This window comes from Neofelis nebulosa, chromosome 4 (assembly GCF_028018385.1).
Source record: "Neofelis nebulosa isolate mNeoNeb1 chromosome 4, mNeoNeb1.pri, whole genome shotgun sequence".
Lineage (NCBI taxonomy): Eukaryota > Metazoa > Chordata > Mammalia > Carnivora > Felidae > Neofelis > Neofelis nebulosa.
This window is the reverse complement of record NC_080785.1, coordinates 119,609,602-119,622,728: the sequence shown is the minus strand read 5'-3', so window position 1 is coordinate 119,622,728 and position 13,127 is coordinate 119,609,602. Positions and strand designations below refer to the sequence as shown.

Genomic DNA, 13,127 nt, shown 5'->3' with positions numbered 1-13,127 from the left:
CTTGGTGTTTTCCTCCCCTCAATAAACAGGATCATCATTTTCTGTGTCCCAGATAGCTAGGTCTGTCTGGCTCCTGGATAAATGACACGCAGTGGACAAAATGGCTATTTATTGTGCTAAGCAGTCGGCCAGGAAACTGGCTGCAAGTGTGTCCTGATGGCCCAAATCTGCTGCTTCCTTGCAAGGCCATCTATTTTTCTCTCCCACGGACTTCTGTCACCATGGAAACTGTCCCACTAGCAGGATGAAGGCTAAGGCCAACTGTCTGCCTCCTCCCCTTAGTCAGAGAGACAACATTTGCACGCATGAAGCAAAGTAGACAGTAAAAAAGTCTATGAGGTATGCGCTTAGAAAGTAGTTCCTCTGAAGCTCTCTAGAATTCTGAAGCTGGGAAAAGAATTGTTTTTAGAATGTCTGATTCAGAGTCTCTCAGACCGTTTACACAAGGTACAGTGACAACGAGAACAAACACTCGGTGCATAATATGTGCATGCCAAGCCCTTTCCATGCAGCAACCCACATAACCCTCACGGTAACTCTGCAAGACCAGTTACTTGCTGAGGTCCAGCAGAAGAGCCATCCACCATTTGGAAACACATCATACAAGAGGATTCTGGGTAACAGAATTCCAACAACCTCGATCCAGGCCAGTTTTCTCATTTTACAGGGGAGCAACTTAGATGGGGCAAGGAAATGAGTCGCCTCTAGCCGCACAGCTAATAAATGTCAGAGCTGGCACCATAGAGCCAGCCCCCCGCCACAGGCCCGTGCTCTTCTGTGCTGACTTACATCACTAGTTCTAACCAGACCCTGAGCCAGCAGCTTGGCCCTGCCGGCCAAGCATCAGGTCTAATCCCCTTATAAGATGACTGTTGAATCTGCCGCTCGTTAGAAGAATGGCAATGCTCACACGCAGGGTGTTTTGCCACTTATGAAATGCTTCCACCTAGCTCTTCTGTTTCCAGGCTTTGCTGCCTCTGGGTCTAAAACAATCCAACAATGAAGCCTTATTCATACGTTGTATACCTTCCAAAATAACCATTGAATCACTCAAACATTAAGTGCGGAAGGATGGCTGCATTTCAACTAGTAGAATCCAAGGCAACAGGAGGCAGAAAGGAGAGATGAAAGTTTGCAAGGTTTTAGATGCCAGGGTCTTAGAGAGTAAAGTTCCACGTGTGAGTGAAAGCTCCGCAGCTTAGGACGATGACTTGATGGTGAGCATACTCTTGTTTTCAATTTTCAACATGAATCTAGCACTGAACGGGCACAGATTGGAACGTGATCCCCTTTAGATATGTGCAGTGTGGCTCTTACTCTCCAAAGTTGTGAATGTGTATAAGAACAGCATGGTATGGGGGCACCTCGGTGGCTCAGTTGGTGGAGCGTTCAACTTCAGCTCAGGTCACGATCTCACAGTTTGTGAGTTCGAGTCCCGCATCAGGCTCACTGCTGTCAGCACAGAGCCTGCTTCAGATCCTCTGTCCATCTCTTTCTCTGCCCCTCCCACACCCCTCCCCTCAAAAATAAACATTAAAAGGAAACTTTACAGAACAGCATAGTATGAGAAGATATCGTGCAAACAGCAGTTGTCAAAGTGGGGGGTGTGAAACCTAGGTGTCATTGTGGGAAGATTTGAGCAACGGAAGAGAAATCTGGTAAAGAATAACTGTGACCTTTCGTGTACTTCTCTGGATTCTAACAGTAGCGGTGAGGGTGGACTCACAAGTTTGACTCCTTTTTTTTCCTGCTTAAAAGCAGGAAGAGGAAACAGGGGTGCTCAGAATACAAGACACCCTCACACACACACCATCATGCCCTTTCATATCTTTTTGCCCTCACACATTTCTCTTCTAAGAATCCCCTTCTCCCTTTCTACCTGCTCATTTTGCATAGCCCCCATCCAGAGTCACCTCTTCTAAGAAGCCTCACTGGACTTCCCCTACAGGTTTATTAACACCTTCCTCTGCGCACCTAAACTCTGTGTGCAAAATAACAGCAGCTACCGTCTTGAGTACCTCATGTGAATGGGCACTTTGCATACATTATCTTTGTACCCATTCGACAAGTAAGGAGACTGAGGCTCAGTTGGTCCAAGGCCAGTATGGCTGGTAAGTCCCGAAGCTGGGTTGGGAATCCTGGTCTCCCAGGCTCCAAAGTCCAGCCTCTGCCACACGACAGGCAGCTTCCTTTGCCTCAAACTTACCCCTTCCAGGAGCAGGTGATAAGTATGTGTTTCTCTCTTCATCCCCTCCTAGTCTGCGAGTACTCCTAGGGCACACCCGAATCTTATGATGTATCCCTGTGCCTGACATACAGTAGATACTAAATTAGTGGTTAAATGAATCAAATATCTGTTGAATGAGGAGCTTATCCGTTTATCTTACTAGTTGATGAGGACTTGTTCTTGATAAAATCATAGTACGTGTGCATACCTGCCACCAAGTCTTCCCCACCCCCAGTTGAGAGTTAGGGAAGTTTCTCAGCCAGCAGATCCATACACTAACCCCAGGCTTCTCCCATCTTAATGTCATACAAATCTCCCAGGAAGTTTGTTGGTGTGCAGATTCTGATTCCGAGGGCTGGAGCGGGCCTGAGGGTCTGTGCTTCTGGCAAGCTTCCCATGATGCTGCTGATTTGAAGACCCCGTTTGAGAGTCATTTGGGTCTCAACACATCGGCAGCAGCTGGTGACAAAGAGTAAAACCTGTGTCGGGTGTTGTTCTCCTTCCAAAGGACAACCAGATTTCAAATGCTCCTGATTTTCCGTGGTTTAGCAAAATATTTAAGTTATGCTTTGAGCTATAGACACGTGGCAGCTTGCGCATTTGTTTGTGCCTGTAGCTTTGGTTTAATCACACCCTATCAATAAATCACAAATAAATGAGGGAGAGGAGGCACTCACTGGAAGATTCCATTCCAGTGACAAGTGGACCAGGGGAGCTGATGAATATAAAGGGAGGAGCGGAGGGTTTTCAACACAGCCCTGGTGGCTGGTGACAGCACTGAAAGGCCAGCAATAAGCCCCCGCCTCATTCCATTTTTACTGGCAAGGACCCCACCCTTCCCCACTTGCCTGCCCTATGGCCACTTCCCCGGCTGGTCTTCTCCATTCTTGGTAAACAGTAACTGATGGCTTATTCATCTTGAGCCCTTTGAACCCCACACAATCCCTTTGCTGGCATGCCAAGTCTTTTAGAGGTCAAGCATCCCCGATCCAAGACTTGTGGAAGTGAAACACCCTCTTTTCTGTCTCCTTTTCCAGATGTCCCTGGGCCAGCAGCAGTCAGCAAGAGGTGTGCCTTGTTTGAGATGCAAGGGGACGTGTTCGGGCTTCGAGCCACATCCATGGAGGTAACAGACTTTGTCAGGAGAAGGTCTGCCTGCCTGCACTTCTTGGCTGTCCTTTCTGGGAACCCCAGCCATTCTTCTCTGCTGGGACTGCTTACTTAGGATGCATGCATTTCAGGGAGGACTGGCTCCAGAATGAACGCACTCCTGCTTGGCCTCATTCAGAAATGACAGAAAAGCCCTTAGGAGCCAAGATGAGGAAGGAGCTTAGTGCTTCATGCACCATTTTGAGGTGGAGACCACCAAGCTGGCCCCATGAAGGACTGCTCTGGGCAGATGTGGGCAGATGTTGGTGCCTCGTCTTCTCTGGACTGCTCTATCCTTGGGCTTGGTGCATGTGGCGGATCTCCCCATACAGTGCCATCACCCCATTTGGATCTCAGAGTACCCCTGGGCCAGAAATAAAAGTCACTGTGTCCACAGTATTTAAAATCCAGGCGCTACATTCATATCCGTGAGGGAGGGCCATGAGATCCAGCTGGACTTGGAACTGTAGAGTGTTTCTTTCTCTCTTTTTATTGAGGAATCTGAAAAGCAGAGGTGGAGACCTCACACTGCACAGCCCCCAGGCGCTATTCCCATCAGCATCTGTGTGGAGTTGTGCAGGGCACACAGCCTGTGTGACTGTCCTGGAAGAGAGAGGCTAACCTCTGTAGGGCACGATAGCAAAGTAGAGCTTTTGATCCCCCTGCCAGAGGGGTTCCTGGGGCACTCAGAGCAGGAGTGAAATTTGGGAGGTATTTGTCTCAGAGTTGTTGATTTCCATGGTGGGATGGCAATTAGAAAAACATTCATTGCTAAATCTTGTACATTGGAATATTGAAGCAATCCTGAGCAGTTGGTATTAGTATCTCAGTGTCTCCATTTTTCATATCAGGAAACTGAGGCTGGCTAACAGGGGTGGGGAGGGGATGGCTACTAAATGCCAGGATTCAAAGTTGGGTCTTTGTGAAACCCCACTCCATGCTCTTAGACATTCTACAGTAGTACTGTGGGTCGTGAGCTTTTGAAGCACGGGACTGTTCCTTGACTCCATTCCCTGACAGTCCTTGACCTCACAGGAGCTCATGTGGTCTTCTGGATGCAAGCGACTTTCAAAGTCATCCAAACCCCACTGTATCCCCCGCACAGATTCCTCCTACAGCTAGCACACTTCCTGTTGGGGGAATGCCCCACGCATCTAGTTTGGCCACTAGAGCTCTTTCTGGCCTTGAGGAGTCAGCTTCCCTATCATTCCTCCCCCTTGGTGCTGAACCTGCCATCAGGGTGTCACGGAACAATGCTGACTCCTCATCAGCTCTCCAAGGACAGCTGGGATGCCTCCTTTCAGAATCCTTAGGGCAGCGGGGAGGGATAATGTTCCCTGAATGCACCCCCTGACTCAGTCAATAATGTTTCCCCCTCTCAATGTTCAGCCCCTTGCTGCCTCTTGTCTGACATCTGAACAGGGTCATTTAACATATTCTGTCTGGTTTTCTAGCTGTTTATGGCAGGAGGACACTTCTGGGCCCTGTTCTTCAGGACTGTAAGCAAGGAGTCTCAGCATTGTTGTAATCCCTACATTCCCCCACCATTCTACAAAGGACGTGAACATCCAGTGAATTTATCCTTGAGAAATGAGATTGCAGCTTCGGGTCCCCCATAGCAAGCATTGTATTTGGTTTGAATCACTTTAATGGGGACTTAAATTCAAGCCACACTGGAGCAGTGAGGTCCCAGAACCTTAGCAGGGAAGCTACATAAAACCATTTTTATGCTCCAATTTTCACACTGTCAGTAGTTAGAAATTTATTTAAATGACCCAAGTGGCAGCCAGCCTGGTTTAGTCAGCAATTCCCTCAAACAATAATTCATGTGCTCACTCACCTTGAACAAACACTTCCCTTCTGTAAGCCTCACCTTTTACATCTGATAAATAGGAGCATTGGAGTCAATGTGCTCTTGGTTCCCCTTCTGGCTTTACAATCCATAGTTTCAGGCAAGTTGTCTGTAATCAAACCTGTGATTGACATGGTTAATGGAATTAGAATGGAATTAGAGGCACAGATGGTAGAGTTATTTGAAGAGGACAGTATGGAGTGAAGGCAAGAGCAGACTTTCAGAACCAGCATATCATGAAAATGGAAGGGGAGGCTCCCCCAGCAGCCTGCAGCCTCCCACTTCCCAGATGGATGTGCTGGGCTTGCTGGCATTCCGAGACAACCTCAGGATGCTGAACTGCCCTTCAGGGCAGTGGGAAACACACCTCCAGGACTTCAGGCTTTTCAGAGGGAGCCCAACAGAAAGTCTCTTCCTTGCATGCAGAGATATTTTTACATTATCTTTATTGTAATAGCTTTATTTTTTTTAATGTCTACTGACTCCAGTGAGTAGAGAAAAACCGCAGTTTGAGGGAAGCAGGGACACAGTATGAAAAATGGGAGACAGACCACACAGGCGCTTCAAATTACAAAGTTTTACATGCTTCAGGGGTCACTCTCCGAAGGATTCTCCTGGTCTCCTCATTGTGACGTGCCTTCTGATGAGGTCTTGTCTCCATACCAGCTGCAGGAATTACATTGTTCCCTCTGCCTCTTCTGCCCAGGGCAGTGGATCTTCACAGATAACTGTGCCCTGAGATTTGGGCTTCCTTTGCTTTTTGACAGACAATCTAGAGAAAGTCAACCAGAGCTGCTTAAATTCCCGAAAGGGACCGACTAGTGACTCTGGCACTTTGATGTGCATCCGAATTACCTCTGAACAGGATTACAAGTACCCATGACCAGATCCCACTCCTGACCAGTGCATCTGACTAGCTGGGGCCAGGGAGGGCATCTCCAAGTTTACCAAGCTGCCCAGGTGATTTGGATGCATAGCAAAGTGTGAAAACTCATCAAATAGACCAGGGGTCAGCTAACTTGCTGTAAATAGCCCATTAGTAAACGTTTTAGGTTTGTCAAGCCATAGGGTTTCTGGCATAACCAATCATCTTGGCCCTTGTAGCATGAAAGCATCATTAAGCGTGTAAATGAATGAATGTGATTATGTTCTGTAGATCTCTATTTCAGGACACTGACATTCAAATTTCCTATCATTTTCTTGTATCACAAGATAGTAATCTTCTTTTGAATTTTTTCAGCCATCTAACAATGTAAAAACTCTTCTTCACAGGCTGTGCAAAAATAGGTGATGGGTCAGATTCAGCCAATGGAATGATTCAGCCAACCTCTAATGTAGACCAACTCTCTCATTGTCAGATAGGAAATTTGACCACGGGCTGGTGTTGGGCTAGTGTTGAGGCTGGCATTACATTCCAAGGCTTTGCCTCTTCCACCATTCCAGGTAGCCCAGGAGAGATTGCAGAAATGGCCATTTTAACACCTTTGGGGATCTTGCTGGGTGTGTCCGTTGCCCTCTTCAGTCTGAGTGCCTGGAAAGAGTAGAGTGGGGCCAAAGGGGTGCCTTCTTCATTTATGGTGTCCCAGCAACAATACCTGGCAACATGACGGCATGAATAAAAGGAGAAATAATACTGACATAATGTCAAAGAATATCTCATATCCGTCAACATTTTCCATTTCAAGGTGTTTTGCATTCCACACATCTCTAATAGCATCCTGAGAGTCTACATTAACCAAATAAGCAAATTCAGCCTCCCCACCCAGCTCCACACATGGAAGGCATTGGGGGTCCAAGGGTCCACTTGGACACTGGGCTTTCCCTCACTTCTTTCCACTTCCTCCTTCCATTTCCTCCTCTGCTGCTGTCACTCCCTACGTGTAAACTAGTGGTTTATTCCCTACCTTAGGGAAGCAGTCTCCTCCATGTCTAGCTCATGAAAGGGAGAGGCAAGAGAATATTTATCATGAGTAAGATGCCCCAATTCTGAAAACACGAGCAACAGAGAAAAAAAGAAAAGACTTCTTGGTTTTGCCCCATGTCATCTTTAGGGTCATATTCTCTTTTGTAGTGCTGGAATTATCCTTGAGATCAACAATTTTACCATTTCTCAAATTATAGCCCACGGAACATGGACTGGGGCTGCAAGCTTCTCCTTGAATAACACTGGAAACGCTGCATTTTCCCTGACTTAAAGTCACGCTGTACATCAGTGCGTTAAAAACAAGAATCAGCCTTGCACTGAAGAAACGCGTTTCACCTTCTGTAACCCACTGTTTCCCCACACTGAGCCTTTTTCCGTGTGCCACATACTTACATGCTGGGGGAACTGGTCCAGACCAGCGGAACCACCCCAGAGCATATGTGACTCTCATATGGCCCAACCTTACTCTATGTTACATTTTCCATCTGATTTGCTTTCCCTCTCCCACTCCAACTATAGGCTCCTGGAAGGGTGCACTGGGTCCTCCTCACTTTATATTAGACAAGGTTTCTCAACCTCAGCACTATTGACGTTTGGGGCAGGATAATTCTTTGCAGTGGAGGGGGCTGTCCTATATTTTAGGGGATGTTTAGCAGCATCCCTGGCCTCTACCCTCTAGAAGCCAGTAGCACTCCATTGCCATAATCAAAGGTGTCTTCAGACATTGCCAAATGCCTCCTGGGCATCAGAATTGACCTTAGTTTGGAACCACTGAGGTAGACTATCAAGGTGTGCTCCTGCGGGCCTCCCAGGCAATATTTGTGATACATGGGTGAACATATCAATCTCCTGAGTTTAGAAGAGAAAAAAAGGAGGGTTCCTTCGGGCATGCCTAGCTGTGAGGCGCCCACACTACTGCAGTGACACCTCTTTTGCTTGGGCCTGCCCCATCCATCCCTGCTGCAGTTTCCGACGTTGCTTGCTTTACTTAACAAGCTCTTAAGTCTCATGCATGGGAGCAAGTGAGATACAGCACGCCTCAGGAGTCACAGCACACCTCAGATGACAAGCCAGAAAGGGAGGGAAGAGGTTTTCCTCTACACTGAGAACACTTGGATTTCACAACCTTAACAGCATGGCACAAGGCAGCCAGATGCTTTTGTTTTTCATTGTCAGAGAGAAGTGTCAGGCTTTCAAGTGAATGTGAAGCTTCCCTAGGATGCTTTTCCTTCTCACAGCCTCACAACATAGCCTTGCCAGTGAGTATCAATCTCTCCAGCCCAAGGGGTTTTCTTAGCTCATTCTCTTTCCCCTGGGTCCCAGCCACAAGTTGCTTAAAGAAATTTTCCAGCTGTATTCTAACTTCAGTATGAGTGCTAAAGAGTTCACAGTTGCTGAAGCTCCAACGCTCATGAATCTTGGGAGACAATTTCAATAATTCCTTAGAGCAGGGGTCAGGAAACATTTTTTATAAAGGACCAGAGAGTGGATAATTTAGGTTCCGTGGGCCAAATGGTCTCTGCTGCAATTACTCAAGTCTGCCGCTGTAGCCCAAATGCATCCACAGACAATATATAAATGAATGAGCATGGCTGTGTTCCAATAAAACTTTATAAAATCAGGTTGTGGGCCAGGTTCAACCTACAGGTCATAAAGACTCCTGCTTTTGAGCATCTTCAATGAATGAACCAGCCCTTGCTGCCACCATGAGTAAAAATGTGCTGTTCTTCTGACCAGCTGAAGTCATATCCCACATTCCCCACAGACAGACAGTCGGATTGATAGGTAGTCTCCCAAAAGCAGTTCCCAATCCCAAAGTCCTTTTGGTCTCACATTACCATTCATCTGCTGCCAGCCGTTCCAAGTTACTAAAGTTGAGCCTTGAACTTGCTTTCAAAAAGGCAGATGCTACCAGCAGGAGACTGCTCCTCTTCTCTGGAGGTTGATCTCACTTTTCCCAATTACCGCCCCCCCCCCACCCCAGGAAAATATGCAAGTCATGCAAATGCAGCCATGAGGACCACTGCCTGAGCTCTGAGCTGGAAGATGATCGGAAAATTGGCCGCTTGCTGATGGACTCCAAGTATTCCACCCTCACAGCCCGAGTGAAAGGCGGGGACGGCATCCGGATTTACAAGAGGAATCGGATGATCATGACCAATCCCATTGCCACTGGGAAAGATCCCACCTTTGACACCATCACCTATGAGTGGGCACCCCCTGGAGTCACCCAGAAACTGGTAAGACAGCTTCCTCCAACCAAATGGTTGTTGTCCTGTCCTTGTAAATGTTAGTCATGCCTGAATTTCAAAGACAAGGTAAGAAGAGGGCAGTATTATAGAAATGATAGGAATAACTAAGGTTCCAAACCTGCTCCTGCATCACTTATGTGATCTTGAAGTGAAAACTGTCTGGGCCTCGGTTTTCCTCTTCCATGAAATGGATAGAAGTGTTTCTATGAATTCTGAGGGCCCTTCCAATTCCAGTACAGGGTCGTTCATGATTCCCTTTGGGCTCCCCACTTCTGAACAAAGGCTGACTTATCATTCAGGACTCCCACAGTGCTTGTCTTCATGTGTGAGTTGTTCCTTTTCCCTCAGAGTGGCCTGGGATGTATCCTTTGCAGGCCTGGGGGGGAGCACAAAAACAGTCCTCTCTTCTTGCCAACAGCTGAAGGCTCTTAGCCTTGGAAGGGAGAACCAGACTAGCTTTACACAACCCTGGGGGTAAGGCACCCAGAGAAGGACAACATCCAGAGAGAGCAAGTAACTTGCACAAGGTCACACCCTGGCTGCCCACTATAAAGACCTGTATCAAGTTCCCATGCACAGGCCTCACCCCAGATCAGAAGCTCCAGATTACAGGATCAGAATCACCAGACATGGGCATTTAACTCTTCAGATAATGATACCTGCAGCCATTGTCAAGACCCCACAGACCTGACCAGTGCCCCTCCAATTTCAACAAGCACATACATCATCTAGACAACTTGCAGAAATATATCTAGGAAGCTTGGGGCTGGTCCTGAGACTCTGCACTCCTGACATGCTCCCAGGGGATGCTGGTCCCCAGACCACGCTTGGAATAGTGAGGGCCTAGATGATTTCCACAAGTTCATGAGATTGAAAAAGTTCCTACAATTTTAGATATGGAAGCCTGGCATGTAATTAAATCTCTTCTGGGAGAAAAGGAGAGCCTTCAGAGTCTTGCATGGTCATACCCCCACAGGCTGCACCCGCAGCTCTGGCTATGACCCCTCACCCATTACTTTATAGTGCTCTGACCTTCTTCTTTCCTGCTCTGGAACACTCCAGGCTTTTGCCCTCCTCATGGACTTTACACTTGCTGTTCCCTCCCCTTGAAATGCCTTTCCCTGCTCTTTGCATGGCTGGGTCTTTCTGATAGTCAGGTCTCAGACAGGCCTTCCCTAACTCCCCAGTCCACCTATCCCCCAGCTATATTTTTTTCTCTCTCCCTCAGTTCGCCATTGATTCTTTAGAAGATTTATTGCGAGCTGCAATTGTCTTATGTATGTCTTTGTTTGGTTATCTCTCTCATTGGAGTGAAGCGAGGTCCACGAGGGCAGACACCACACCTGTCCTGTGCACCATCCTATCTGGCACATCCTATTTGTGCTACATCACCCTCCGGGCCAGTGGCATTCCACACGTGGTCTGTGGACTAACAGTGTACCACAAAATCCTGTGACTGGTCCACAACGAGAAGTACAGAAATTGAAAATAAATGTTGGGGAAATATAGTAGCAATTGACATCCAAGCATGTGATCAGACAACTCCTCTCACTGAACAGAATTCCACTGTGGTCAGACTCACGTGGAAATCTCATGTGGCATGGGCTACATTCTCATCGCATGCAGTGAGCCCAAGAATCCTTCTGCAATCAGTGAAAAAAAAAAATCAAACAAAAAAACCTGATCCTTCACCATAGAGCACCTGAGCAGCACCCTTCTAAGCTGTAGCTTAAGTGGAGGAAAGGAGGGGGAAATCCCTTTTCAATCAAGTGGAGAGAGGCAAAGATGCTTTTTTAAAAAAAGCTATAGTTCTTGAAAACATATTTTAAAAGAATACGTCAGCATTTGTGAGCTCAGCCACCCTGTGAGGTAGGAATTATTTTACATGTAAGGAAACATAGAATGGTTAATCGGGCTTGACCAGTTGGAGGGGCTGGGCAGGGGCAGATCCGGGCCACAGAGAGTGGCATCCAACTATAGCAGTGCTGGGTGGTTCCAAATGTGGGTCTGCCGCCAGCACCCAGGTCTGGCTAAGCCATCAAGCAGGTCTCCAAGATGTCAGTGGAAACTAAAGCAAGCAGCTCGTAAAAGAGCTGGCTGTGGGCGTCAGGAACTGGCTGGTGAAAACCCCAAATGCTTCGGCTCCAGACTAATCAGAGGAAGGCATCGTGAGGCTGTGATTAATGCTCGCTCATAAAACCACATGGTATAAAGGCCCCTCTGTCTGCTCTGCATCTGGCCTGCCTGAGCAAGTCGTCTGAGATTGGACAGCTCTCCCTTCCCATTCACCCTCCCCACTTTTTTTTTTTTTTAATTACCAAGTGATCAGGACTGATTATATTTTGGAAATGGAACTGAATCTTGCTGTCATCCTTCCCAACCAGAATGAAAAATGGAGAAATTCTTAAGCCTTTAAAGATTAGTAACAATAAACCTAATAGCTAATATTTACTGAGTACTTACGTGTGCTAAGCTTAGCATATGCTAAGAGCTATGCATACGTGGTCTCATCTAATTTTCCAACACTGTTAGTGATATACTGTTACTACCCTTATTCACAGAGGAGGAAATGGAGGCTCAGAGAAGTGACACCACTAGCCTGATGTCCCATAGCTGGCTTAAATGACAGAGCCAGGTCTTGGATTCGGGCCTCCCTGACTCCAAAGCTTAGGCTCCCACCTATCAAGCCAGGCCAGGAGAACCAGACAGGTAGGAGGAGAGGCAGAAAACAGCATGTATTTTGGGTTAGCACTTTTAAGGGAAGGCTTCTAAGAATAGGGAGGGACTTGGGAAAATCTTTGAAAGCTAGCCAGGATTTGGGAGAGGGAAGGATGAAAAGATGAAGGGAACCAGCATCCATTGAGCATTCTGCATGTGTGTGTGCACGTGTATGTGTGTGTGTGTGTGTATGTGTGTATTTATGATGATGGGGAGAGAGGTTGGGTCAGAGGTATCTGTGCCACTCAGAGCTTGTTAGAGACTCTCTCAGGAATCCCTGTGATATATTTATGATTTATGATAAAAAAATACTATGATATATTTATATATATGATATATGTCATCAACATCTCACCACTCCCTACGTGCTTAATAACCCCATTTTACAGGAGAGCAAACAGAGGCTCTTGAGGAACTCGTGCAGGTGTGGCACTCCTACCTTATCCTCTACTCCCACACCCATGGCAAACATTGCTGGTCAGTTAGAGCACGATCTTCCATTGAGTCTCTTTGGGCCTCAGAATCCTTCTCAACACAGCACTCAAGTAGCCACTGTTGATGGAGATTAGCATGTAACACAAAGCCCATGTACTGTCCTTGCCTGACTGCCAGAGAAGCCGAAAGAGCAGGCAGGATGGGGTCTTCCGATTCCAGAGTCCATGTGTGTTCAACTATGCCCAACTCTGGGAATAAGGCACCTTTCTTTTCCACTTTTCTCTCTGCCTTTTGATTCTTCTCCTGATAAAGCCTGATTCTGGGAACCTCTTCACCCAAGATGTCCCAGCCAGACAGCAATGCACCAAATGACTCAGAAAGGTCCTCGTGAAAAACTTGAAACCTAAACCAACCTTTCCAACTGCTCTGAGAAAAGGCCTCTTGCTAAAGGTTTTGGGAACATGACCTTAATCAGCTTCCTGGAGGGATTTCTGAGAGATTCTCTTACAAGCTCTGAGTGGCACAGGCAGCTGACTCTGAGCCAGCCCTCTCTCCCCATCATCCCCGTCC

General features: G+C 47.1%; 1 protein-coding gene across 1 annotated transcript in view; it reads left to right on the top strand.

Annotated features, from left to right (window-relative positions):
• LMCD1 (LIM and cysteine rich domains 1) overlaps positions 1-13,127 on the top strand; it is a 58,362-nt gene that overhangs the window by 26,842 nt on the left and 18,393 nt on the right. Inside the window, exons 2-3 of the mRNA XM_058726147.1 lie at positions 3,265-3,353; positions 9,137-9,392. Of these exons, the coding sequence (XP_058582130.1) occupies positions 3,265-3,353; positions 9,137-9,392 (345 nt within the window). The remainder of the gene's footprint in view (positions 1-3,264; positions 3,354-9,136; positions 9,393-13,127) is intronic.